At 56.5% G+C, this 27,500-nt stretch overlaps 1 protein-coding gene across 4 annotated transcripts; it reads right to left on the reverse strand.

The window, feature by feature from the left end:
• Nucleotides 1–510: 510 nt before the first annotated feature.
• On the reverse strand, nt 511–25,616 carry CB3H15orf39 (chromosome B3 C15orf39 homolog). Of its 4 annotated transcripts, none has more exons than XM_045449040.1 (3): nt 25,599–25,616; nt 3,819–6,536; nt 511–1,854 (listed from the first exon to the last, which is right to left on the reverse strand). In XM_045449040.1, exons 2-3 carry the CDS (start codon nt 6,484–6,486, stop codon nt 1,487–1,489), a joined length of 3,036 nt encoding a protein of 1,011 aa, XP_045304996.1. In that variant the 5' UTR covers nt 6,487–6,536; nt 25,599–25,616; the 3' UTR covers nt 511–1,486. The 4 variants fall into 4 exon arrangements, with proteins under 4 accessions (XP_045304996.1, XP_045304997.1, XP_045304995.1 ...); XM_045449041.1 differs by lacking the exon at nt 25,599–25,616 and adding an exon at nt 15,144–15,161; XM_045449039.1 differs by lacking the exon at nt 25,599–25,616 and adding an exon at nt 9,828–9,939.
• Nucleotides 25,617–27,500: the final 1,884 nt, after the last annotated feature.

Below are 27,500 nucleotides of genomic sequence, written 5' to 3' on the forward strand. Positions count from 1 at the left end.
GTAGCCGGGCTCAGGAAAGACTCACCAACACTAGGACTGACACTGGCAGGTCTGACCAGCCCTAGTAGACCAGCCTCCGGTCTAGATGGAGTGAGACACCACCACAGCAGCCCCGAGGACGAACCTCTGCAGGAAGATCCCAGCAGAGGCAGGGTCTCTGGAGGGCGTGCTGGGTCTCCCCACACCAGCTCACGTGTGAAGGATGAAGTACACCTTGGTGGGCATGTCCTTGGTGCTGGGGTGTGTGGTGACTAGCATTTCTCACCGGGTGGTGTGCTATAGACCAACAACCACCAGGACCCACAAGGGGACGGGCTTTCCCTGAGCAAGGAAGTGGCTGCCCAGTGGGTGTGACAAGGACCCACATGGCCAGAGCAAGCCAGCACAGTGGTGCCAGAGAGCCTTGGCACCTTCTGGGCTGGGAACAGGGAGAACTGCTAAGGACTAGGCACCTGATGATGGCCTATTAAACCTGTGGACGCCCCGCCAAACACACAGCCAGGCCCCAGGTCCAAAAACAACCCAATTGCTTTTAATGTTTAATGGCCTGCCTCCAGGGCCCACAGCCTTATGACAAACCTTAGCCAGGCCAAGGGCCCAGCCTGCCAGCCTCTGGCTCAGGTTAGCACTCTGCAAGGAGGTAACTCATAGCAGGCATGACGGATGGGGCTCTAGCTTGGGAGGGCCAGGGGCCCCAGTCCATATCTTCAGAGACCTCCCAGGACTGAGCTGTCATTCAGCCTGTCTCTTCTAGTCCCTGAGTCCCTGCAGCTGCATGACTTCTAGCAAACACAACTTCTTGGGGAAACACACAAGGATGTCAGCCCCAGGCTGTATCCCTGCACCCCCTGTAGTGCAGGAGGGAAGAAGCAGGCTTCCCCAGAGTGCTCCAGGCTGGGGGGTCAGGGCCCAACACCAAGTGAGGGGGTATAGCCCCAGGCTTTCCTGGGGATGACTCTAGAAAGTGTAAGTCATACACACTGTACAATAACCAAGTCTCATGACACACAAAGACTTTCTAGAAGAAGGTTCTGCTTGCCTTAGCCTCCTACTCCAGGCCCCGGCTGGGATTTAGGCCCCGGTCCTGGGGAGGGAGCAGAGAGCAAACCCTAATGGGTGCGTGTCAGGCATCACCCCACAACAACCCTGTGAGGTAGGCTGCGTTGTCCTATCTTACAAATGGAGAACTGGGAGCTCAAGGAAGGAAGTGACTTGCCTGGTTACACAGCAAGGAACACAGGAGCCAGGATTCAAGCCCAAGTCTGTTGAGCTCCAAAGCCCACACATTTTCTCTAAGGAAAAAAAACAGGAAGTAGTTCTTTCTAACGAAGGCCCTCAAGTTAAAAGCGGGGTCTCCAGCCCAGTGGGGGCAGCAAGAGCTGGAGAAGCTCCAAGGGTGTATCCACTGATGGCCCTGGGCCACTGGCCTACAAGATAAGGGTACAGAGTGACCCCCACACAGCAGCTGTCCAAACAGCAACCAGTGCTACAGGTGATGGCTCTGGCCACCCAACACCTGTGGGTGGGGCACGGGCCGATCCGGCCCTGAGGCCTTGTGGCCCCAAGTGGGCAGTGCTAGGCCATTGAGCCAGGCAGTTTCCAGCAGGTTGCGGAAGCGAGCCCTTAGTGTGGGGCCAGGTGGGCTGGCGCTGGTGGCAGGGGTAGGTGAGGCACCGCGGGACCCTTCCCCAGCATTTGCCTCTGCTTTTTCCGGGCCAGGGGTTGGTGGCTTCCTCCCCGGCTTCCTGGCCTTGGGGGCAGGTGACTTCCAGGCCAGGGTTGGGCTTTCTGGCTCATCTCTGGCCATGGTGGGTTCTGAGGAGGGCACAGATCCAGCCTCAGTGTCCAAGTCACCTGGAAAACGAACACACAGTCAGGCTGCAGACCCCAACACCCTTAGGTCCCATCTCCTGGCCTCCCAGCCACCTAAACCAGTGGTTCCGCTCTGCTCGGGCCTGGGTGGCCCCCAGCAGGGTCACAGACATCATGACCCTTCCCCACACGTGCTGGAGGCCAGACCACCAAACCAAAGGGTGTGATTCTCCCCTGGTGATACCAGAGCTCTGTCTGATGAGGGTACTGCTCAGGAGAAGTGTCTGGTGCAAGAACAAAAGGAAAGGGGCCAACAGGCCAGGAACCACTGGCCTGTACAGGCAGGGAAACTGAGGTATGAGAGAGGGCCCTGCTATATACATCAGCACCATCATCTTTCCATCATACCACCCCAGAGCTTGGAGTGGAGGAAGCAGCAGAGGGGACAGAAGGGGGGTGGAGGGGGCTTCTGACCAAGAACACACCTACTAGTAAGGGAGGCTGTCAGGGTAGCACTAAGGACACCCACAGAAGGGTGGACCCCCCCAAGGATCGGGGGAGGACCCACAGCCCAGGGAGGGAGTGGGGACTGGGATGCCAAATCCAGCCAGCAGCAGGACGCTGGGTCCCAGTCAACTCTGCACTATGCCCCAGATTCCAGCAGGCTCAGTCAGAGCAGGAGGGGACTATGAAGTGCCTGGGCCCCATTGCCCAGCAAGCTGTCCAGGAAATACGGCCCTGTCCTCTCTAGGCCTAACAGCCCAATTGTACAGAAACAAGACGGTCTTTGCACCCATTAGGGCAAATGTCCCAACTGTTTAAGTGCTCAGGGGACAGCAATGCTTGTCACCCAGACCCCAAGCTCCACATTTGTGCCTCATTGCCTCAGGGTCTTCTCCACCCTGACCTGAAACTTGGACAAGGTAAGGGCCCAGGCCAAGGTTGCCATCACGGCAAGGGGACAAGAAACAGTTCCTGTGGAGACACAGCCCAGACACAGGCTTGGTGGCAGGGATGGCGGAGCAGCAAGGGAAGAAAGACTACCGAGAGGGTCACAGGCCTCAGGCCTCAATATGCCACATGCAGGAGAGGCCATGATGGACACCGCCTGGCACCATCCCCAAAGTCCTGGCCGAAGAAGTGAGTGTACACACCATGAAACACCACAGCAGCTCCCGAGAGCGGGGCCAAGCTACCCACACCAATGCACATGATGCTCCAGGACACAAAAAGAGTGAGCTGAAGAACAATATGCACAAGGCATCATTTAGTAGGGGAAAAGCAAACCACAAAACACTGCTCGGACTTATGGGTGCACTACCCATAAATACGCGGGAGGACTGAAACACTACACATGCAAAAGGCAACAGTGTTTTGGAGGGGACGGGGGATTCCTGCCCACTTTCAGGGATGAGGTGCCATTCACTGAGATGGAGAAGGCGGGGGGCAGAGGACTTAGGGGGAAGCTCAGGAGCGTGGGTCTGGGAGGAGTTAAGGGTCAGACAGACATCAGGTGCAACAGGCCAACATGCATTCAGTTCTTTGCGGCCCAAGCCCAGAAGGGAAGCTGGGCGGGACACAGACACCGTGGGGAAAGACCTCAGATAGAGAACACAGACTGGTCAGAGCCCTAGAACCCAAAGGAGAAGCCTGCACCAAAGCCAGAGAAGGCACAGCAGAGGAGGAGGAGGGAATCTGGAAAGGTGCTGCACCGGGGAAAGCCGAGAAAGTTTCCATAGGGACAGAGCGGTTGGCATGCTCAGAGGCTTACAGAGGAGGCTGTGAAGGCTCTCGGTGCTGGGGCGAGGGGGGGGGGGGTGGGGGTGAGGGGTCCACAGAGCCTACCCTGGATGGCCAGCCCCCTCCCCAGCATGAGTTCTTGGGCCTCCCTGCCCTTTCCAAGGTCCAGGCATCCCTCAGCCCCTAGCCGTGACCATTCACACAGCCCACACACCTGTCACTCGCTCACACAGCTCCGGTGGCTACTGGGGCTGCCCCATGCTCACCCAGCTGGCGGCGCACACAGTCACGCCACTGCAGGCCCAGCAGGTCAGGGTAGATGTCGGGCAGCTGGCGCAGCGCCAGCAGCTTGAGCATGCGCGAGGTACAGCCATGCAGGGCCCGCTCACGCAGCGCCCGCTCCTCTGACAGCGTGGTGGGCCGCAGCTCCACACGGTGCTCCTGCAACACATGGTCCACGGAAGCGGGGGGCAACCGTGGGAAGAGCCGCTCCTTCACCAGGTGGATGGGCACGAAGATGGCACCGGCCCGCACCACGTGGGGGAAGGGGCACTGCTGGGTGCACACGAAGCTCTGCAGCTGTGACAGCAGCTTGCCCAGCAGCCCCTGCACGCCCTGGCAGTCCTGCCATGCTGCCCGGCCCCACGGCCCGGCCATCTCGAGCCACTCGCGCAGCTTCTCGGGCGGGGAATGGGCCACCGAGCCCGAGATGGCATCGCACAGGGACGCATGCAGTCCTGTAAAGTGTTGCTCTGGGGAGTCCGCCGTGGCGGGGGTAGAAGCCGGAGTCGGGGCCTGGGCCGGCGATGGAGCCGGAGCAGGGGCTGGGGTCGGGGACGTCATGGCTACAGCTGGAGGACTGGGCAGCGCCAGGTTGAAGCAGGCCACGGGCAAGGGCTGGCTGAGAATCTGTAGACCAAGGGGCACAGATGTGGGCGTGGGTACAGGCTGGGCAGACGCAGGGGCCGGGGTAGGCGCAGATGGGACCACGGCTGCAGGCAAGGGTGCCGGCCGGAGGATCTTGAATTTTCGGAACATGAAGGCCACGGAGCTATGGAAGTTGGTCCTAGGGGTGGCCTCTGTAGTCGCTGGCGCCCCGGGTGCCTCTGGGACTACCTTTTCCAGGTCAGGCAGATCCGAGACCGTGTTTCCCACACCGGGGGCATCCAGGGCCGGGGGCTTGGCATGTGCTGCAGGACTAGGAACCCTGACTGGAGCCTCTGCCATGGGCTTCTTCACACTTAAGTCCAGCGCCACCTCCTCTCGAAGCGAGCATCGTGCCTTTGAAGGGGTCTCCCGGGCAGGCAGGGGCTCCCCACAGCCTTTGGCAGGGCTCTCCCTGGGGGCAGGGGCTGAGTCAGGCTCGGCCGCATCCTCAGGTGCCTGCACATCCAGATAGTCACGGTAGGGGGCCAGGCTGAAGACATTGTCAATAACAGGCATGGGCGGAGAGCTGGGTGGCAGCGTACCCCGATTCTGTGGAAGAGACTGGCGCTCCTGGGCACAGGCTGGGAGTGCCGGCGGGGTGCGAGGGCCCGGACTATCTTCGATGACAATGGGCGCTCCAGGGTGTTCATCAAGCTGGGGCTGGAGCTGCTCTTTCCTGCAGCTGGGCAGCCACATCTTCTCCTCTGCTTCCCGCACCGGCTTCTCTGCAGGCCTTCCGGGCTCTGGGCATGGCTGGCTGGCAGGGAGAGGCTGGCATCCTCGCTGGAAGGCACCGGGCTGTGGCACAGCCTGCACACTGTTTTGGGAAGGTGGCGTCCCTCCGAGCCCTGGGGATGCCCCATAGAGAGAGAGGTCATCCCGGGCATAAGGAAAGCCCAGTGTCTGGGGAGCAAAGTCCAGCGGGCACCGGGGAGCAAGAGGTGGCTCCAGCTTGAGGCCTGGTGAGGGTGCTGGGAGCGGGGCAGAGGGGTAGGAAAAAGTGTCCAGGCCCACTGGGGGCATATAGGGTGTCTGGGCTGCCTGCTGCCTCAGGTAGGGGCTGCTCAGCCCACCAGCTGGGTACCCAGTCCCTTTGTGGGCTCCCAGAGGCTGCAGTGGGAGCACTGAGCTGTAGCTGCCCTGCTTGTCTGGGTGGCGACAGGCTGGTGGGCAAGGCAGGGCCTGTGGAGGGTGAGGGTGCGGGTAGTGGGTGGGCACTGTATCCTGGCAGGCTGGCCCCAAGGGTTGGGCCAGCTGGGTCCAAGGACTTGGGGGTCCCTCAGACAATGCCTGCTTGGGGTCCCCAGAGTAAGGACCCGCATACTTGGAGGCCAGGAAGCCCGTGCTGTGGATGGTCCGATACTTCTCCAGGAATGCCTGACACGGGGAGAAGCCCACAGAGTTTTTGCCAGATCCCCCAGCCGGCACCCCACGCAAGAAGGTGCCATCCAGAGACTGGCTCTTGCCAGGAGTTGGGGTCAGTGAACAAGGCGGGTCAGCCGGGGGTAACAGGGGTCCAGTCACCATTGTCCAATCAACATCCAGTGGCCTCTTCACCGCCCCTTCGCCCAGGCAAGTCGAGAGCCCGTAACACAGAGGGCTGCGGTAGACAGGTTTGGGGGCCGCCAACGGTGGGCCTGGGTAGGAATGAGACTGGGGACCGAAGGGCAGGAGCTCAACGGGGCCAGAGTCCTGCACCTTCTCAGAGCTTTCTGCTGGCGGGCGGTAGAGCAGGCAACTGGTCAATAGGTTGTCTGTCCGAAGAGGGGGTCCTGCCACGCTGGTAGGGTACAAGGGTGGGTATGGGGTCCAGGATGCCAACCGCTCAGACCCTGCCTTGGGAGCACCCCCCATAGGGCAGGAAAAGTAGGCACCCTTGTAGCTGCAGGGGTCCTGGTTACCAGCAGAGGGGGGCAGGCTATGCCCGGGTCCGGAGTCTGCCTCTAGGCGGGGGAGCTTGCCATATACCACAGGCCCCAGGGTCCCCAGTGGCCGCTTCTCCGCCATCACTGTGAAGGCTTCAAGCCCTCAGGGGCCCCAGCTACTCAACTGCTGACCTGGGGGAGAGAGAGAGAAAGAGAGAAAGGGAGGGGCTGTCAGAACGGGTTCCAGACAAGCAACGGAGGACTGCTGCTCTCACTGGCTTGTTGCCACACCTAAGAACTTGGCACTTAGTAGATGCTCGATAAAGACTATGAATGAATGAACGCATGAGTCATACAACACAGAGATTTCCAATGTATACTCCCCACCCCCATCCCAGGAGCCTCCTTCTGTTCAGCTTCTCTCCACATGACTCCCAAGACCCCTTTCTTGGGGTTTCAGACTTTACAGAGCACAGTCTGAGGATCAGCTCACTTGGCTACCCCCGTTCCCCATATTGGGATGAAACCCATTCATCCCAACGTCACTGATAAAGGAGATGGGACAAGAGGTAGGCTTCCTACCTCCCACTATAGCTCTCACTGCAGATGCTATAGGGTTCTCAAGGTGCCCACTGCAGCCAAGATGCGGAATTGGACACTGTCTGTGAATTCAGACTTCCTGAGACACTCTTTAGCTCTTACTCTTTGACCTGCCAGTCTTATCAAAAATGTCAGAGCTAAGCCTGGAACCCAGGTCCCTCAGCCCAGAGTGACACAGACACTAGGCCTGGTTTCGCAGGGTAGGCCTATTCCCCCAGGAGAGGCAGTGGGGTGCACAGCTTTGTACAGGCCCTGCCCCCAGCTGGAGAGCCAAGGCTGTCCAGTAGATGGTGCTGTGACACCAGCAGGAAGGTCCCAAAAGTGTCCAGAAGGACAGCCTTGTGTGCATCCCAGCCCCTAAGCTGCAGTTGGGTATTCCAAGGCATATGAGGGCAGCACAGCACCAGGGACAAGCAGGTAGGGAGGTGGGAGGGTGTGACTGTCCAGGGAAGGAGTCCCCAGGGGCCACAGAGTGCTAGCTGACAACTACCCCCACTGTACCGATAGAAAAACTGAATGCCAGAACAAGACTAAAGTCCTGAAGCAAGGCCAAGCAAGGATTGGGAGCCGGGCCCAGAGAGGTCAAGCATCAAGGCAGCAGGTACGCAGTGATCCGTGAAGGGTCATCTAAGGTCAGTCTTCTAAGGCCACATTGCCCTGCCTCTACCTCTCCTAGTACCCTGGTCTCCGAAACACTCAGTGGCTTAGAAAGGATGAATCAGCTCACTCTTGTTATGATTAGGCCATGGTTCAGGTGCCACAGGTTTCTATCACTAACAAGCCAAGCCAGCCCTCTCTCCCAGCCCTCTCCTCCCTTCTGGCTAGTGGCCAATGACAGCCACAGGCCCAGAGTGAGACCAGCACATTTTGGGGGCAAGAAAAGCCAAGGGTAGTGTGAGGGCCAATGCTCACTCCTATCCTAGCTTAATTGCACCAAGGAAGCCCGGCAGGACTCTCACAAAGTTGGCTCATCTCCTGGCTAGAATCCCAACACCTCAGGCCAGCCTAGGAGACAGGAAGGGGCGTCAGGGCAACGGTACTGAGAGCAATGCCCTATGACAGAGATCTGCATCCCAGAGAGAAAACCCCAACCAGCTGCACGGCAAACTTACAAGGAGTTGTACCGTGTTGGGGGTGTTAAGGCTCCGTTCCCCGCCCAAGGATAGCTCTGGATTAATTAAGTGCTGGCTCTGGTCTCACCACCCCTACATGCCCCTTGGGACCTGCTGCACACCCATCCCAATCCCAGGAGTCCTTCTCTCCTGGGCTGTGCCCATTGCGTGCCCTTTGCCCTGGAGATTTCCTGAGACAGCCTCCCCTCTACCCTGGGACTCAGCCAATAGAGGCAAAGCCCCCCGGGGACCCTCGGGAGTCTTTAGGGGAGAGATGAGGGTTCTGGGGAGTCAGTGGAGGATTATGAAGGGTATGGCGCTGACCTGACCTCCTGCCAGTAGAAGGCCCCTCCCCACTCAAGACAGTAGCCAAAATGTAGGTGCCTTCTTCCCTGACACACACACACACATACTAAGGAGGCAAGCGATTGTTTGGAGAAGGGCAGGACCACAAGGAGCAGGGTCACATCATCTTTTGGGCCACCAAGCTGTCTGCTGACTGAGGTTAGAGTTGGGCTGGGAGGATCAACCTCGGCCAGGGCCTAGGGCAGGGACAAGGAAAAGGACCGCCCCCCCCCCCCCCCCCCACAAGCATCAGGGGAAGCAAACAGAATCTGGAGCACAATTCCCTCTTCCATCTCCTAGCTGCTCTCCGGAAGGCCCATGGACGGTGGGAAAGACCAGGAATAAGACAGTGATCCTGCCTGGCTATGACCAGCGTCTGGCCTCCCCTAGAGGGCTGAACCAGGCCCTTCCCGGGGTTCTCACACCTCCCCCAGCTGAGACTCTGGGCCCTGCTGACGTGAACAAATGAACCTGGGGCGGCCCAGGCTCCAGGGGAGGGGGAAGGGTCTCAGGATCAGCCTCCACCACCTTTCTTCTACCTGCCCCGCCCATAACCGTGGTGCCAGGGGCCCTCGGCCAACCTGGCTTTGGGGCTGCCGCCGCGCCTGACCCCGCGGCTTCCGCGTGTCCCCATGCTCTGCCCGTTGGCGCTGGGGCGCACGTGCACCCCAGCAGGCTGTTACACAGGCCGCAGCCACGCATGCAAACCCGTGCTTGCAAGTACGTGCACGGCCCACATCTGCACACACGCCCCTTCAGAACTGCGTTCTCCCCTCGCTGGGGCCCGGCACACGTGTGCACCCCAAGAAGGCCCGTGCACCCATGCCCACGGACCTACACCCAAAGACTGGCGGGAGGTCAGGCGCAGGGGGCGGCCTGGCCGCAGAGTTCGGGCAGCCACCGCCTCGGGGCGATCCCGCCAGCCTGGGCTGCGGCCAGAGGGTGAGTCAAGCCGTAGCGAGGAAACCGCAGGGCCGTCCCGTCCCAGCAGGGCGCGTCCAGGGCCCTGCAGCGCCTCCGCGCCCGCGGTCCCCCAGGCCCAGCCCCCCGCCGCCCCCTCATCTCCGCCCCGGCAGTCCACGTGAACGGGGCCCCGAGGGAGGCCCAAGGGCTCCTGCCGGAGCTGCTCCTCACCGGCCCCTCGCCGGATCTGGCGCCAGAGCCCTGCCAGAGCTGCGGGGCGCTCCCGGGCCCCGGGAGCCTCGAAGTTCGGGGAAAGTCGGAGCAGCCGCCCGCCCCCTGCCCCTCAGCCCGCCAGCCCCGGGCCCGCCACAGCCCGGAGCCGCCGCACCTCTGCCCAGGCCTGGGGCGCTCCATGCGCCGGCCGGCCGGTAGGGGCGCCCTAGGGCAGCGCCACCCGCCCCTTCCCCACGCGCCGCCCGCAAACTCGGCCCAACTTTCCGCGCCGGAGCGGGCGAGCTCGTACCTGCAGGGCGCCAGGCTTCCCGCCGCTGCTGCCCGGGGCCGCGACCGCATCGTCCAGCGCCGCGGAGGCCGCGGGTCCTTGTCGGGCCAGGCCCTGAGCGGGAAGTCGCGGTGAGCACCGAGCTCGGAGCCACCCTACTCGCGGCCGTTCGCGCCGCCGCTGGGCGCCGTCTGCGGTCCCGGGCGGGGCGGGCTGGGGGCGGAGCGGGGGCGGGGCGGCCCGCGTGGTGGAGGCTGAGCCCGGCAGCGCCTCTGGGAGCCCACGTTCCCCTGGGCCCGGGGTGCGGAGGGCCTCCGGCGGCCAGCCCTACCCGGCCCCGGCCTCGCGTGCTGTGCACCGTCTGTATCCACCGCACTCCGCGAACCGCTGCCCAGCGCGCCCAGCACACACCTTCATGCAGTCACTCCGTGAGATCATTCATTCATTGCCACTTTCTGGCTACGTGGCCTCGTGCATGCCACTTGACCTCTTTGGGCGTCAGTTTCCTTATTTTAGTAAAACGAAGTATATCATAGTGGTGGTGCTGTAAAGGCTTAGAAGAGGTTGTATTAAGATATCTGGCACACAGTAGGTGCTCCGGTTCCCTTGGCCAGTACTAACTAGTTGCCTTAGAGAGCTGGAGAAGGGTTCCTTAGTCTGTCCCTCAATCTCAGTGCAGCCAGTGAGAGCAAATTCCAGACCAACATATGTCAATCCCTGTTAGGGCACCACATGTATCTGAGGAAGAGGTGATTTCCCCATCACCGTAATGAGCCAGAAGTGAGGGTGCTGGGGGTTACGAAGTGGCCTCAGTGGGCACCTCTGAACCTTTTTGGCAAACCTCCCTCAGTAAGACAGGTCTGAGCATGTGAAGCCTGCGAGGTGGGATGGGGTGGAGCATTCCCAGACAGGAATGATATGTTGCTGAGAGAGGGGCTGGAGAGGCCCACCGGCTGTCTCCATTTGCCCTGACTCTGAACCATCTGATTTTGGATGTGAAGCCTCTCAGTGCTGCTACCTTTTCGAAAGAAACCAGGTCCCTCACAGTTCCTGGGCTGTGCAAGGACTGGGGACAGGTGTGTGCAGTGGAGGAGTGGGGAGGCAGGTGGACATGCCAAAGGTCAGAGCAAGTTCATGGGGCAAAACCACCCAGGCCACCTGCTTGGATCCCAAAGGTCAGGGCTGCCTGAGTCAGAGGGCAAAGCAGGCCTGAGGCCATAGGTTCCAAGAGTCAGGAAGCAGCTGGAGCTGAGGAGGAGGGGCTGGACACTAGAGGTAGAAAGGGAAGAGGAAGTGGAGGTCACCTGGGTGGCGGGGAGGGGGAGAGAGTATCACTTCATTGAGAGCTGGAGGGTCCTTAGAAATAGAGTTTGGAGAGAACTGGGGAGCAGACAATCAGAGAGGTTTGGGGCTCTCCCAAGGGTCCACAGCAGGTTGGGCTAAAAACTCAGATCTCCTGGCTCCTGCACCTTGGCATCAGGAAGGTGCACCTGTGTGTGACAACTGGGGATATTGGCCAGGCCCCCGTTAACAGGCTGTTCGTCCCCACTCTTGCTCCTCACCACCTCTGCACTCCCCTCCCTGTTCTTTAGCCCAACACCCGGTTCTCTCACCTCTGCCCTGCGGCTAAGGGGTGGCAGGAGGTTCAGTTCTTAGGAGCTAGGACTCTCAGGTTGTGTGCTCAGTTCACCCGATGTTCTCTCCAATCTCTCTGAGCCCGAGTGGGACCCACCTAGGCTGGGATGAGCCTGGTGAGACCCTAGGGGCCAGTTAAGATTCTGCAGCCCCACTGAGTCTTGCCTTAATCCACAAAGACAGCAGCCCCCTTAATCAGTATCTCGCCCCTTCCTTTTCAGCATCACTTAAATACCTTGCACTACAAAAGCAAGGACACGGTAGGGAACTTGGGAGCCACTTTGTTGTTACTTTCTGAGCCTCAATTTCCTCATCAGCAAAATGGGAACCTTGAGATCTGCCTCACAGACTGAGGTGAGTGTTGCACAAAATCAGTGTGGGAAATTGCCTATAAATGGTAAAAAGCTCTATAGGGTATCAGCTGTGAACTCCTGAAGGCCCCAACCTTGTCCTTTTCTTCTCTACCCCAGGGGTCATGTATGTGCAGACTGTGAAGAAAAGCCGCTATCAGGTGTCCCATGGATGAAGGAAGGTAATCAACACAAGGTGACTGCCTTGGGAGCCTCCACGTGTTTATTAGGCTGTGGTCGTGGAGAGGAGAAATGGTGTTGTGGCTGGAAGGGACAGTGTTAACAAAAGCAGAGAAGGGAGCAGCCTGTCTTTCTGTGGGCTTCTCGGGTGGGGTAAACAAAGAAAAGTAGCATAGAAAAGTCTGGAAGGGAGGTTTCACACTCCCCCAGCTTCCCCCCCTCCCCCCACCAGGTCTGCACAGGCTCTACAGGCACACACTCCTCCTGTACCCCACCCCTGATTACTCCCCCTTGGCTCTCTGGGAAGGTGAGGTAAAAGGTCACCTCCCCGAACCTCAGCTGTACCTACAGTTATTAATAATGTTGTTCCCTCTAATGAGGCCACATTTGCTATTTACAAATCTCTTTCCTTCCTCCGAGGAGCTTCTTCTCACCCCAGAGGAGGGAGATGTGGCGTCCGCAGCCACACTACAGGCAGAGAAACAGAGAAGTATGGCATCTTTCCCTGAGACACACAGCAGTGCTCTCTCCAATCCTTTCAGACCCAACTATACACATTGCCTCCTCCAGGAAGGCCCTTGGACTGCTGCTGCAGCACTGTCTGCCCTTTCTGCTTCCTCATCCCTTTCCTACTCCCACTTAGCAGAGGAATATTTCAGTGTTGGTGGGTGGGCTACACAAGGCGCTCCTACTTGACACATGGCCCTGTGCTGGTCACTTAATACGCATCTCATTTAATTCTTACAACAACCATATGAAGCCGGGGTCTGAAAAACAGGCAAACAGGTTTGACTTACCGAGCTGTGTGACCTTAAGGCAGCCCCTTAACCTCTCAGTTTGCTCATCAAATGGGTATAATGAGAACATGTCACAGGGCTCATGCAAATCCAATGAGTTCACAGCTTGCTTTATGGTAAGACCTTAACCAGTGGTAGCTCTAGAGGAGGAGGGGGAAGTGGCTTGCCCACAGAGCCAAGAAATGGAGGAGCTGGGACTCCCCACGAAGAACTGTGACCCCAAACCATTCTGAGCAAAGGCTCAGGTACAGTTGGTGGTCAGAAACTCTCTGCCACCCACCCACACAAAGCCTGAGGGCTGCACTGACCCAGCAGCCATCAGTGTGGACTCACACCATCTTAGGGAGTCTGGGTTGGATAGGACCTGGGGTGAGGGGCAGGGTCAAGGCATCTCATCAGAGTGAGCTCAGCCCCTCCCATGGGTATGCTGGCAAGCCAGAGCTTCCTTCCGCTGGGGAGGCAGTAACCTGCTGTCCTACCAGGTGAGCAGGGAGTGGGAAGCCCCCAAATTCCAGAGGAGCCCCACTCCACCTCCCGAGGAAATCAGAGTCTCTCAGAGGGGAATCCCAAAGACCAGGAAAGGGAGATGGGCTTTCACTGGGCCCCTCTGGAGGACTGTGCCTGCCAGCCTACTAGCTAGACAGAAAAAGCCCACACACAGTAATTTTGGGACCTTACTGCAGGGGAGCGGGGAGCACTTTGATTAATTAACAGTCAGGGTGGATTAACCATCCTTCCCATCCTTCCTTCCAGTGCTGTTTCCCAGTGCACTGAGAGAGACAGATGTGAAACAGACTGTGGCATTTCAGTGTGACGTGTGTTTGTGTAGGGATGGGCTGCCCAAGAGAGGCTTGAAGAATAGGGTACTGTGTAGGGTCCCCCATTCTGGTTGTGCCAGAGCCCAGCCACGGGGGCGGGGCGGGGGGGGGCAGGGGGACGAGGGGTTCTGGCTTGGTTTTGTAAGCAGTGGGAAACATTACCTTCCTACCTCTAGAGAGGTCTTTCTAATGCCCACACCTGACCCCGTCACCCCCCAGCTTGGAGCTTCCCATGGCTCCCCAGTACCCTCAGGATCCAGTTTCTCACTCTGGCTTCTGCCTGCCTCCTAACTGGCCCCCTCCAACCAGCCTACCACTAGAGCCCCCAGAGCCAGCCTCAGGGCCTCGCTGGGGCATACCTCTATGCTTTAGAATACGCTCTCCTGGGCTGAGAGCACTGGCCTCTGCTGCTTGTCCAGCTCTTTCTTTGCTAATTCCCGCTGGTCTTCAGGACAGCTCAGGCCCCTTCCTGTGGGAAGCCTTCCAGAACTCTAGGCTGGGCTTCTTCTGAAGCCTCACAGCATTGCAAACTCCACTCCGCCCTAGCCTAGCCTCAGTTCCCTATGCTAACACGGCCTGGTTATAAACCTGGCTTCCCTGCTAGACTGGGCAGGGACCTCTTCCAGGGCAGGGCCTGGGTCTGCCTGAATGCTGATACTCTAGTGCCCAGCAGCGGGTGGAGTCTGGCCATGGTTAGGGAGTGGAGGTCTAATGGTAAAGCAGGGCTCTGCTCATCTGAAAGGGAAGAAAAGCAGAAAAACTTCCTTGGGCCCAGAGATGAGGGCTTGAAGGGAGCCCCTACAGCCGAAAGCTCCCATAAAGCCCCTGTACGTCCCCTCTCAGCCTCCTGGGACCCATGACACCAAACCTCAGACCAGCAACAGTCTGCTGCCAAGCCCACTTCAACAAGGAAACACTGAGGCCCAGAGAGGGGCAGCCACATGCCCAGGGTCTAGGGTGGGCGGGCCTTGAACCTAGGTCTCCTGAAAGCCTGTCCAGTCTGCACACCAGCTTCCTTCTTGTTTTGACGCGGCCTCCCCCCCCCCGCCTCCCTCTCCATCCCCAGACCCAGGATGGAAAAACACCTGGCTGAGCTCCACCTGAGCTTTGGGCTGCCTGCAGCCCCCTCCTTGGAGGCCCCTAGCCTGGAGCTGGGGGTGTGAGAAGAGGAGGGGGAGGACCAGTGAAAAGGAGAGAGGCTGATGCATTTCCCCCTCAGTGTTGCAGGAGGCTGCAACCTACCCGGAGCCTGGACTTCTGCCAGCCTCCCTAATCACCTCCTTTCCTTTCCCCATCCAGGGCCTCTCTCTGGGGATCCCCTCCCCCACCTCTGTGCCCTGGGCAAAGCAGCACAGCTGTTTCCAGGATGGTGGTTTAGGCCTGGGCGGGCTGTACCCACAGCCCTGACTCCTGCCCAGTGTCTGTCTCGCTTCGGCCTCCGTAGGGAATTACCTTCCCGCAGCTCCCCAGTTCAAAGGTCTTGGGGGGCTGCCAACACAGCTCCTCCTGGCCCTGCCCAGGCCCCCTCCCCCAGTGCTAGAGCACATCCCCTCCTACCGTGGGCAGGCCGGGCCGGGGGACTGTCCATCGAAACCTTCCCTTAGCTTTAGCCGCTGGGGCAGTGGGGTCTGGGCCAGGTGGTTGGTGCTGCCCCCTCGTTAGTGGCCTGCTGGGGTTTCCGTCACTTAGGGCTGGTTACCAGGCAACCGCGTCGGGAGGGCTGGCTCTGGCTGAGGCTGGCACAGCCGCTGCTGCTGAGGGGGAGGCGTGCAGCCAGGCCAGGGTCACGGTCAGGAGGCCTCTTGCTCCTGGGAGGGGTGGGGGTGGGGCCTCAGCTCTGCAACCTCAGAACTCCTGTCATTGTCTCAGCCTAGACTCACAGCCCAGCCCCAGGAAAGGGGTCTCCGAGGCCCTCCATGGTCCTCCACACAAACACTCATACTCAGAGTTTCTCGGAGCTTGAGGGGAGGCTGAGTGGGAGCAGAGAGGGACTGGCTGTATAGCCGTGTTGGGCTTATTGACCACCACCCTGTGGCCTGAGGTGGGGGACAAGAGGAGTCAGATTTCCCAGTGTACAGGGCTTAGACCTGAGTTTAAATCCTCCCCTGCCTTTTTTTTTATTAAAAAATTTTTTTAACATTCATTTATATTTGAGAGCCCGACATGGGGCTCAACCCCACCAACCGTGAGATCATGACCCGAGCCGAAGTTGGATGCTTAATCGACAGAGCCACCCAAGTTCCTCATAAATCCTTCCCTGCCTCTTAATGGTTGTGTGGCCCTGGGCATGTTAATTCCTTGTCTGAGCCTAGGTTGCCTCGTCTGTAGAATGAGATGCTAACCCTGCAGCGTGCAGGATGTAAAATGCTCAAAGCAGTGCCTGTCACGTAGCCTCCTCTCCATACCTGTTCATTCCCTTCCTCTGAACCCCAAGCCTCTCATGTTATGGGGGACAAGCATTACAGATGCTGACAGCCCATGCACCGGCCACTCAGCATTGCCAGGTGACCCAGGGACGTGCCATCCTCAAGTCCAAGAATAGTCTTGTGCCCTCACCCTGCCCCTTGCTCCCCCTGTCCCTCCTGCCTTGTTTTTTCAATGTAATACTCATATAGCCCTTTACTATGTAGCAGGGCACTGGTTTAAGGGCTTTACAAATATTAATGCATTTAATTTATTTAATCCATTTAATGGATTAAGTCACTTAATCCGTTTATTTTATTAATCCATTTAATGGATTAAATGAGGTAATGCTGAGGTAGACCTGGAGAGCTGTGTGGGACAGGGGCCCAGGCACACCTCCTTGCCCTGCTGGCGTGGCTTCACCCGGCCGCTGGGTTAGATGCCAGTCCCGCCTCTTTCCACAACGCCAGGCTGGGCTGGTGTAGCTGTGGGCAGGTCAGAGTTTCAGGAAGAGCAGTGACGGCTAATTAAAACTTTGGCTCAGGGAGGCCCCCTCGGGGCAGGGATTGCCTCAGTCAGCTCCCTTGGGGAGGTCCCCTAATTGGACCCACAGGCTCTAGTAATGATGCAAACTCACCAGATAGAGGATAACAGGCAGGGAGGGAGGGGAAAGAGGGAAGGAAACAGGTTGGCAAAGATAATAATAATAATAATAATAATAATAATAATAATAACAACAACAACAAGCCCCCTCTCGTTGTGAGGGGAATGACTGGAGTTGCCAGACTATCACTAAGTTGCTGTATGACTTTGGGTAAGTTGCATGGCCTCTCTGAGCCTCCATTTCCTCACTGGAAAGTGGAGATAATAAGAGAGCTCCTGGGGGTTGCTGTGAGAAAGTATGTACAGAAAGTTCCAAGCACAATGCCTGGCCCAGAAGTAGGGACTCATAAAATCGGAGCAATTGTTATCATGTTATTAAACCAATATTATACCAAAGGCCTTTCGTACCCATCTTCTTGTTTAGTTCTGGGGCATTGGCCTCCTAGCTGTCTCTCCTGATTACCTGAGTGTGGGTCCTGGGCCTGGGGAGGGATGTGGAGGAGCAGGGGCTGTGGGTGCGGGTCAAGCAGGAGGTCACACAGCAGTTGGGATGCAGAGGGAGCCAGAGCCTGCGGAGTGGGGAGGACCTCACTAGGCAGCGAGAAGAGAGGGGGTGCTTGGTGGGGTGAACAGCCCAAATAAAGGCCTGGAGACCAGAGAGAATGCAGAATGTGGACAGGAGCCATGGGGAGCCAGGGCCAGAGCTGTGGTCTGCTGAGATACCTAGGCCAACGTGAGTGACAGCCACACACTGCCCGGCTGAGGCCAGAGTGCCCCCTAGCTCCAGGGTGCTGAGAACACCTGCACTCTGCAGGTGGGCTGTGAAGCAGGGCATTTGAGATCTGGGCGAGGGAGGCGGGTCCTACTTGTTGCCTTTCTGGTTGCAGCCAAGTCGCCTTACTGACTCCCCTGCCCTCTGTCTGGGGCCAGTCTCATCCCCAATCTGGGAGGTCTCTGTGGTCACGGGACACGAGTTCATCTCCTCCGGCTCTCCAGCCCCCTCAGGAAGCCACACAGGCCTGTTCTCGGGACGGGGCCCAGGCCAAGTTCCAGAAAGAGTCAGGGCCTGCCATGGGTGAGACCAGACCCCTCAAAGATGACCCAGCTCAATGATGTCACTTCTATTTTCACAGGCAGCCTCCAACAGCACCCAGCCCAGTGTCTGCCTGGGCTGCAGCAAGCCTGGAGGCCCCAGGACAGGGGGGGGGGGGCTCCCTTCTCCTTGAGGGGTCCCCAGAGCAGAGCAGTCTGCCCCTGACAAGTGCTCAGTGGACCCTTCCAACAAATAGGGCCTCAGAAGACAAGTCCTTTCGTGGAGGGAAAGCCAGGGCCAAGGTATAGAGGCGACCGGGCTGCATTTCAAAGCAGCTGGTCAGCGCTAGTGAGTCAACAATTCCTGAACAAACACGGCCCTCTGGACCTGGGCCTCTCTCCTCACCCTCTGCTGGCAGCCCCTTCCCCTCCTGCAGGCCTCAAGTCCTGTCAACTAGGCCATCTGTAGCTCACACAGGCTCCAATTAGCTCAGTAATTAGCACCTCATCAGGCCTGTCTACCTTTGAATAGCTCTCCTGGGAAGGGGTTTCAGGAGGTCTCCATGACCTCAGGGGCCCAGGGCTATGGCAAGTCCTAGCAGGCCTCCCTGCATTCACACATGCCCCCTAGCACTTGCTAGTATGGGTTTCCCAGCATAGGGCAGTGGACCCAACTGAAGAATCCCTCTGAGATTGGAGTAGGGCAGCTGAGAAGTAATGGAGCCTCAGGCAGGACACAGCTTCTCGCAGCAATCCCCAGGGCCATGCACTGCACCCACACAAACCTCCTCACCAGCTCTGCTTACTCAGGAACCCTTGGCTGGTTAGGATATCAGGATATGGGCAGGGCAGTGGGGAAGGGTAGGAGGATAGCCAAGTCCCCAAGGTCCCCTAGGGAAGAAGGCAAAACCAGTTGGGGTAATATCAGAGGGCTGAGGGTAGGATGACCTGTGGCTGGTGGGGTCAGAGAAGGCCTCCTGCAAGAGACAAAAGTAGGTGGTAAGTCGTGAGGTGCTGTCAGCGTGTGTGGGGTCACAGCACAATGGAGTGGCTCCGGGGGCAGAGGCAGGCAGAGATGTCCCCTGACTAAGCTCAGTTCCTCCATCTAACATAGGGACAATGAGAGTAACAACCCCCAGGGTCTAGAGAGGATTTGAGAGGCAGGGTGGGCAATAGTGCTATGGGGGTAGGATGCAGGTGGCATTGGCACCCAACCACGGTGTAGGAGTGAGTGGCCAGGGAAACCACATCTCATCTCCCTCTCCCAGACTCAGAACAGCAGTGGCCCTAGGAGTGGGCGTCCCATCGCTCAGCCTTGGGGGAAGGAGTGCACACTAGGCCTGAGTAACGAGTGTGAAAGGCACAGGGGACCCAGACAGTCAGGAAGTCAGCCCCACCACAAGAGGAGGCCTGCAGATCGAGGCAACCTGGGGCTGATGGCCCGCTGTGGTCAGTCATGAAACTCGCCTCCAGCAGCAGGAGAGGCACACACCCTGCAGAGGCTCATTGCCAATAAAATCTCCTGCTTTTAAGATTCTGGCTCTCAGCCTAAGATTCTGCCCCCATCCCAGCCCATCTTCACCCCCATCTGGCTCCCAGTCCCAGCTCTGGCCTCATTCCTATCCCAATTCTGAGGCAACAGCCAGTAAACACACCAGGAAAATCCTAATAGGGACAAAGGCCTGCAGTGGCCCTGTTCAGTTAAGGGGAAGCCTCCATGTTTCCTTGTGTCTGGTGGGCAGCTGGCCTGTTTGTACCCAGAAGTGGAAGCATGAAACCCTTGAGGGCAAAGAGTTCCAGAAGGCATTTGGGGGAACTGGGGAGACTTTGTCCACTGCTCAGCCAGGCTGCGAGGGCTGTGGGAGATGAACCCAAGACATGGGGCTGGGCTTGGACACGAAGGGCCCACATGGCCCCCAGGGCCCACCCAACCACAGCTTTCTCCATGAACTGCCCTCAGCAGGGCCTGCCCAGAACCAAGCCACCTCCTTCAGCCCCTCAGGTGGCCAGCATCCCTTTGAACTTTGAGGGGCTCCCTGATTGGCTGACCCCATGCTCAGGTTCAGTGGGTTCAGTGGGTACAGCACTACCCCCCCCCCAGGAGCCAATCCCTGGGGAGCCGGGACTGTCACTGTGACCTGATCTGCTTCCACCAGGATGCCAGGCTCCCCACCCCATGACAAGTCAAGACAGGCCTCACAGAGCAGAATGATCTCAGGAATGTGCTCCTGGGGCCAGGGGACTGGAGGGAAGGGGGCCCGCACTCTGTGCTCGTGCTGTGCTCGAGTGGCCAGGGAAGATTGGTGCCCGTCCTTAGCTCACATCCCGCCTCTGCTGCTCCTTAGCCGTGTTGCCTTAGGCAAGTCACTTCACCTTCCTGAAGCACAGTTTACACAGGCAGAAAATTGGGATAACTGTCACTTACCGACATGGGACAGCCAGGCAGACTAAGTGAGGCTGTGAACATGCTGCAGCCTGAGCTGGCACAGGGCAATACTCCTGGAGGAAGTCAACCTGAGGGGTCGGGGGGACCCAAGCCGGGCTGTGCAGCCAGCAGCGCCCATGCACGTGGGGGGACTGTCTGGCCCGGGACAGGCAAGAGCACCCCTTCTTCTAGCACAGGCTTGCCCGGGGTGTGCACTGCTCCCCAGCCCTACTCAGCCTTCCCTCCTCTATCTTCCTCCTTTCCCCATTTCCTGTCCTCTCTCCTCCCCACCCCTCCGCCCGTGGACTCTGTCCAGGGCTGTTGACTCCTCTTGTAATGAAAATAATACCAGTGCAGAGACTTACAGCTCATGAAGCTTAGCGGGCTGGCATGCACAACCATCTCCCGAGCTACGGGTTCATAGGCCTGTTGTGCAAAGGGGGAAGCCGAGGTGAAGTGACTTACTCAAAGTCTCACCACCAGGAAGCAGCAGATCCAGGAGTCAAGCAAGCCTAGAGTTCCTCACTCCCAACACTGTGCTCTGTCACCCGGAATGGAGGCCTTCTGGCAAGGCGGGACTCACAGGAGCTGTGACAGATGAGAAGGATGTCACGTCCACCCATGAGCACCCCTGTGCACAGACAGACCTCCAGACGTGGCTTTTCATGCATTCTTTCCCGCATTCATTCATTCATTCATCTGCTTTCTTTCTCAGTGTGCTGCACCCTGCCAGGCCTGTTAGGTCAGGGTGTGTATGACCTCTGTGTGTGGTCACAGGAGCCACTAGTCACAGCTCTAAAGGGCCACTAACCTCTCCTTCCTGGCTCCGAATAAGGAGGGGCTGGGAAGGTGGGTTTTAGGGTGGGGGTGTTCAATCACCCACTCCCCCCTCTCCAGCTTTGCTGCCAGCACCCCATTCCTGGCACCCACTGCTCTGGGGTTTGCACCAAGTTCCTCCACCAGACCAGCAAAGGCAAGTTTGCATCCTGGCTGCACCCCAGCCTAACTCTGTGTGACCTCAGGCACATCACTGGACATGGTTGGCCTGCTTTCTCATCTCTAAAATGGGGCTTATGCCTTTCTTATGTTTTTTTTTTTTTAAGATTTTTCTTTAAGTTTATTTATTTATTTTGAGATACAGGGAGAGAGAGCAGGGGAGGAGCAGAGAGAGAGGGAGAGAGAATCTCTCGCAGGCTCTGAGCTGTCAAGCGCAGAGCCCGACGTGGAGCTCGAACTCACGAATGTGAGATCATGACCTGAGACGAAACCAAGAGTTGGATGCTTAACTGACTGCACCACCCAGGCACCCTAACCTTTCTTATGTTCTTATTGTGGAGGGGAGGGAGGTGGGAAGTCTTGAATGAAAAGCACCATGCGCTGTGATTGGTAGCTCATCCTCTCCCACCTGCCAGGGATAGAGCTGGTTCCCCTCCAGACAGCTGCCCTAGACAGCACCTGGGGGTGGGTGAAGGCCCAGCTCACCCAGCTGGAATCCTCCCTCCTGCTTACCTCAGAGGAGCAGGCATGGGCAACCCACCCCACCCTCAAGGTAGTCCCCATCACTTTATGCCAGGAGACCTCTGCAGGGCGAGTTCCACTGGGCACCCACCAGCTTCCCATCCCTCTAGCCTCCACCTGCTTCCACAAGGCCCTGGGAGCACCCTGTCCCCTCCCTCCCTATTTTCTATCTTTGTGCGGGGTCCACCTGCATTCTCTTTCACAAGCCCCTCTTTGCTCAGTGTGGCTCTTATGTGGGTCTATGGCCCGCAGGCACACCCAGCTCCCCTCCTCCCCTTCCTCAGTTCAAGGTCCAAAGCCCAGGCTGCCCCAGGCCCACCCCTACTGAGCTGGAAGACTGGTACAATCCAGACAGGCGTTGACTACCAGCTCAGTTTCCTCGTTGGTAATCTGGGAATAAAAATACCTAAAGATATGTTATGACACTAAATTAGAAAAGCAATGTATATGGGTTAATATAAACGATAGGAATAAATGGATAGATAAAGGAACATAATCGTGAGTCTGATCTAACTTAAAAAAATTTTTTTTTAATGTTTATTTATTTTGAGAGAGAGCGCATGCACGTGCTCGAGCAGGGGAGGGGCAGAGAGAGGGAGAGAGAGCATCCCAAGCAGACTCCTCCATGCTGTCAGCAGGGCTCGAACCCATGAAACTGTGAGATCGTGACCTGAGCTGAGACCATGAATCAGATGCTTAACCAACCGAGCCACCCAGGCGCCCCTAACTTCTTAAAACAATGCCAAAACTCTAGTTAGCAAATTCTGATACTAGTATATTGCTAGGGATTCCCATCGTGGGCCCCATCTCTGTGTCTTTGAGGTGCCGCTGACAGGATACCCTTGTAGAGACAGACTGCCCAGGGGAGGCTGGCCTAGGGAGGCCTCAGAAAAAAGTGGGAGGCTGAATCAGGAGTCAGGATAAGGAAGGCCTGGGAGGCCCAATGAGGCTTTCTCTTACTTTGGAGGGTCTAGAACAGCAGCCCAGGACCCACACTATGTGTGGGACCCAAGAGGCTGCTACCTGAGGGGCCTCCTCCATTCCTCGGCCGTCAGCAGAAGCTCCCCACAGGGCAGCTGCCAAGCCCACATGGACCCGGAAAAGGAACCCCTCTGGGCAGACGGAGCCCTGTGCCAGGATACCTGACTGGGGGCAAGAGCATGGATTTCAGGGGCTAGACACCATCTCGGCTGGACACCCTTGTGTACTGCCCAACCTGCAACTGGCAGGAACCCTGTGACCCCCCAGTAACTCTGGGGATGGCAGCAACTTAGATTTCTCCAGGCAGACTTCCCACCCAGCAGCTCCCCGTGTGCCCATGGCCTCTAGGCCCACTGCTCCCCAAGCCGGACCCTCTCTCTCCAGCCCCTCAGTACCCACTGGCACAAAGCAGCGTTGGTATTAGACTTTGACCAAAGGTCAGGAGGATGAGGAAGATGAACATCCCAACTCAGAACAAGCAAGGCAGACAAGCAGTGGCCATCTTGTTTTCAAACCCATCAGCTATTTCCTGTTCTGCCACACCCCACTCAGGTCACAGCTGGCATCTTCTTTTCAGGTCCCCCTTCCCCCTTTCCCCCCTTGTTCTCCTGTCCTCATTCAAAGCGATTTAGCCCTCCACACCCCCCCCACCATACGTGCAAACCAGATATGGCTCCACGTTTCTGGGCTCCGCCCAGGCTGTTTGCTAAGTTGGGGGTACCTATCAACCCCGGGCCACAGCAACCTTTGGCTGCGGGTCTGTCTTCTCACAAGCTGCACTCATTCTCAGTCGGGGTGCCCTTGCCCACTCATGTAGAGAAACAGACAAAGAAGGATAGAACGATCTTTTTCTTCCAGGAATTTCTTCTTCCCCACAAGTTTGGTCCCAGTCACATTTCATCATTTTTTAATCTGTTAAAGCCGATCACAGACAGTTTTTAGATTGTGAGCACATGCCACAGGTTTATCATAAATTGCTTAGCAAAGGAACCAGTCAAGGAAAACAAAACACACTAGATTCCTCCAGCATCCTGGGAGAAGCTGTGTAATGCAGTGGTTTGGAGTACAAACACTAAAGCCAGACTGCCGGGTTTCAGTACCACTTTTGCACCTTTCTAGCTGTGTGACCTTGAGCAAGTTTATTTAACTTCTCTGTGCCTCAGGGTGCCTGGGCAGTTCAGTCAGTTAAGCGTCCGACTCTTGGTTTTAGCTCAGGTTATGACCTCACGGTTTCGTGGGTTCAAGCCCCACATCGGGCTCTGAACTGACAGCGTGGAGCCTGCTTGGGATTCTGTCTCCCTCTCTCCCTGCCCCTCTCCCACTCGCACTGTCATTGTCCCTCTCAAACAAACAAACAAACAAACAAACAAACAAAAAATCTTCTCTGTGCCTCAGTTTCTTCACCCGTGGACAATGGATAATAATAGTACTTATCTCTGGGAATGCAAGCTGGTGCAGCCACTCTGGAAAACAGTATGGAGTTTCCTCAAAAAAGTAAAAATAGAACTACCCTACGACTCAGCAATTGCACTACTAGGTATTTATCCAAGGGACACAGGTGTGCTCTTTCGAAGAGACACATGCACCCCCATGTTTATAGCAGCACTATTGACAATAGCCAACGTATGGAAAGAGCCCAAATGTCCATCAACGGATGAATGGATAAAGAAGATGTGGTATGTATATATATACAATGGAGTATTACTCAGCAGTCAAAAAGAATGAAATTTTGCCATTTGCAACTACGTGCATGGAGCTAGAGGGTATTATGCTAAGTGGAATTAGTCAGGGAAAGACAAATATCATATGACTTCACTCATATGAGGACTTTAAGAGACAAAACAGATGAACATAAGGGAAGGGGAACAAAAAGAATCTAAAAACTAGGAGGGGAACAAAGCACAAGAGACTCGTAAATATGGAGAACAAACAGAGGGTTGCTGGAGGGGTTGTGGGAGGGGGGATGGGCTAAATGGGTAAGGGGCACTAAGGAATCTACTCCTGAAATCATTGTTGTACTATACGCTAACTAATTTGGATATAAATCAAAAAAATAAAATAAAATAAAAATAAGTAAAAAATAAAAATAAATAATAGTGCTTATCTCATAGGGTTGTTGTTTGTGCCTAAAATCTAGTTGGATTCAAATTAAATGAATTCATCAATGTAAGCTACTAGCACAGTGCCTGGCACACAATAAGCACGATAAGAGCGTCGACTATTATTATTATGAGCACATTTATAGAGGAGAAGAAACAGGAATGTTAGATAAGGTTGTTTAACTATGTACAGGTCTGGTTAGCTTTACATGGCTGTAAAGCTGTCACATTTGTATCAGCTGCATGGGTTAAACCTGGGTCATACCAAGCAGGACCATCCCTCCAAATTGCTAGGTGTGGGCTGTTAATCAGAAACACCAGCTGTAGTTGTCTTTTTTGAGCCTGGGATATTTTTTCCCCCAAACTGCCACCTGTACCCCTGAATGACTATCAGAAATATCTTTTAATCAAGCAGAGCCTGGGGGCCGGGAGGTGGCAAAGAGAATGAGAGAGCAGAGAAGCCTGTTCCATCATACCCAGGTGGTGCTGGCAAGGCTGGTGGAAGGCTCTGTTGCCACTAAGAGACGGCCAGGAGGTGCTGGGCAGTGAGGCCTGGGACTGGGGCAGCTGAAAGGCCTGTCTGTGGTCCTGGCCATGGGAACAGCTCTCAAGGGCCAACCATGGTTCCTGGCCACGGGCTACACTGTCTTCTGAACCCTTGCCCTGCATGAAGCTCCTTCCCTAAGTTCCCAGAGCCTTGGCAGTCCTCAGAGCCCTCTGCCCAGCCTTCTGCTGGCCTGAGTGTCCTGTGGAGGCAGGACTGCAGGAGAACTCAGCCAGGCTGAGCTGAGAGCCAAGAGGGGCTTGGCAGCTTCCCCGAAGGCTGGCGCAGTATCTCCCCCGTCTCCACCCGCCCCCTGCCGAAGCTGTTCAGGACCTGATGCAGAGCATTCAGTTAATAAAGCCCGGTGATGTTGTCTGGTAAAAGCAAACCCAAAGATACAAGGTTACCTGACATTTAGTAGTTCTTTCCAATAGGGACATAATGCCAACCGCATATTTTTTTTTTTTTAAGTTTCTCTAGTAGACATGAAAAGAGTAAAAAAAAAAACAAAACAGGTGAAATTAATTTTAATAATATATTTTATTTAACCCAACTTATCCAAAGTATGATTTCACATGTAATCAATATTGGAGTTATTAATGATACATTTTACATTCTTTTTTTTAATGTTTATTTTTGAGACAGAGAGAGACAGCACGTGAGTGGGGGAAGGGCAGAGAGAGAGGGAGACACAGAATCTAAAGCAGGCTCCAGGCTCTGAGCTGTCAGCACAGAATCCAATGTGGGGCTCGTACCCACGAACCACGAGATCATGACCTGAGCTGAAGTCGGAAGCTCAAACGACTGAGCCAACCCGGCGCCCCTATTTTGCATTCTTTTATCTCATGCTATCTTTGAAATCCTGTGTGTATTTTACACTTCTTGCACTTATCAATGTGGACTAGTGACTGTAGGGGAGGGAAACAAAGTTTCCCCTACCCTCCTAGGTGCAGTTGCTGGGACTCCATTGACAAAAGGCAAATTAACAGGAGAAAAGGGGTATTGGTATGCATACAGGAGCCAACAAAGGAACAAAGGAAGTAGGAGCCTCCTTAAACTATTACAGGTAAAGGTTTACAGACCTTAGTAGGGAAAAGTGAGTGGAGGGAAGTGGTTCAATGGGAAAAACCAATAGATTTCTTTAGCAAAGACAAATGGACTTTTAGGAGAACATAAGATAAGAGAGTTTGTGATAATATTTATCTATACGGGTATGGATGGTCTCTCATCTTCTTCTGGGCCATAAAGCTCTTTTGAAGACAGGATTTATGGTAGCCTCACTTCCCAGAAGTTGATGCTCTTAGTCAGATAAGGGAAGCTCTGAGGAAGCCTTTTTCCTGCATTGGTTGAATCTCAAATGTCTTAAGATAATCTTCATGCCAGCTCTGGGGTTCTGAGTGGGTCCCCACACCATATTTCAAGTGCTCAACAGCTACATGTGGCTAGTGCTTTTCTTTTTGGACAGCGTAGGTGCAGAATCACCAAATAGTCAAGTACCAGGACTGGGCAGCCCCCGGAGATCTCAGCAAGCATCCTTTCTACTGCCTCCCTCACCAGCTCTGGCCCACATTTGCTTGGGTGTCTCCCAAGCGCAAGGTGCCCCCTGCCTCCTCAGGCAGCCTGTTTCTCTCAGGCCCCAAGGGGGAAGCTGTTGTTGCGCAGAAATCTCCCTCCAGGTTGTGCAACCGAGTATCTTTTCCAAAGCTCTGGGAGAGTGGTAGCCTGAGACCAAGTTTTTCATTTTACCCAGAGGGTCTGCGTCCGCAACAAGTGGGGAGAGGGGTAGGCTAGGATACTACAAAGTCATCCTTCTTCTGCGAGGCTAAGTGGTCCCTAAGGCCCTCGGGGGCCGCGACTGCCTTCTGAGTCAAGTGGCTTTGTGAGCAGCCACCACTTGGCTAAAGTCGAAAGCCAAGTCAGAGTCACTGCCCCTCCTAGGGCCGCCCTTCGCCCGAGGCTCAAGGAGCATCTCCTCGTCCCCCAACTGGGAGACACCCACTCCTAACGCAGCCCCTGGTTTCAGAGATGGGGAAACTGAGACGCAGATTCTGCGCGGCTGAGGCAGAGGCCCCACCCTCCAGCCGAGCCAGATCTCCACGAAGCCCCACGGGCCTGCGGGGAGAGCGCAGGCCAGCAGGCCAGGGCAGGCGGGCGCCTCGCCACCCTCTGCTCCTCGGACACCGGCGTCAGGCGGGCAGGCGAGGGCCACGGGGACCTGGCTGTCGGGGCAGGAAGCTCCCGGGAACCGTGATGTAACTCGGCGCCCGGCTTGCAGCAGAAGCCCCCAGGCGCCGTGGCCGCCTGTTTAC

The sequence above is a fragment of the Leopardus geoffroyi genome, chromosome B3 (assembly GCF_018350155.1).
Source record: "Leopardus geoffroyi isolate Oge1 chromosome B3, O.geoffroyi_Oge1_pat1.0, whole genome shotgun sequence".
Lineage (NCBI taxonomy): Eukaryota > Metazoa > Chordata > Mammalia > Carnivora > Felidae > Leopardus > Leopardus geoffroyi.

Bases quoted from the DNA above. Each gene is read 5' to 3' on its own strand.
- CB3H15orf39 (XM_045449040.1), bottom strand. From the start codon at position 6,486: ATGGCGGAGAAGCGGCCACTGGGGACCCTGGGGCCTGTGGTATATGGC. The intron at 1,855-3,818 runs GTGAGCATGGGG...TTCGTTTTCCAG, and splicing joins CTGTGTGCGCCGCCAGCTGG to GTGACTTGGACACTGAGGCT.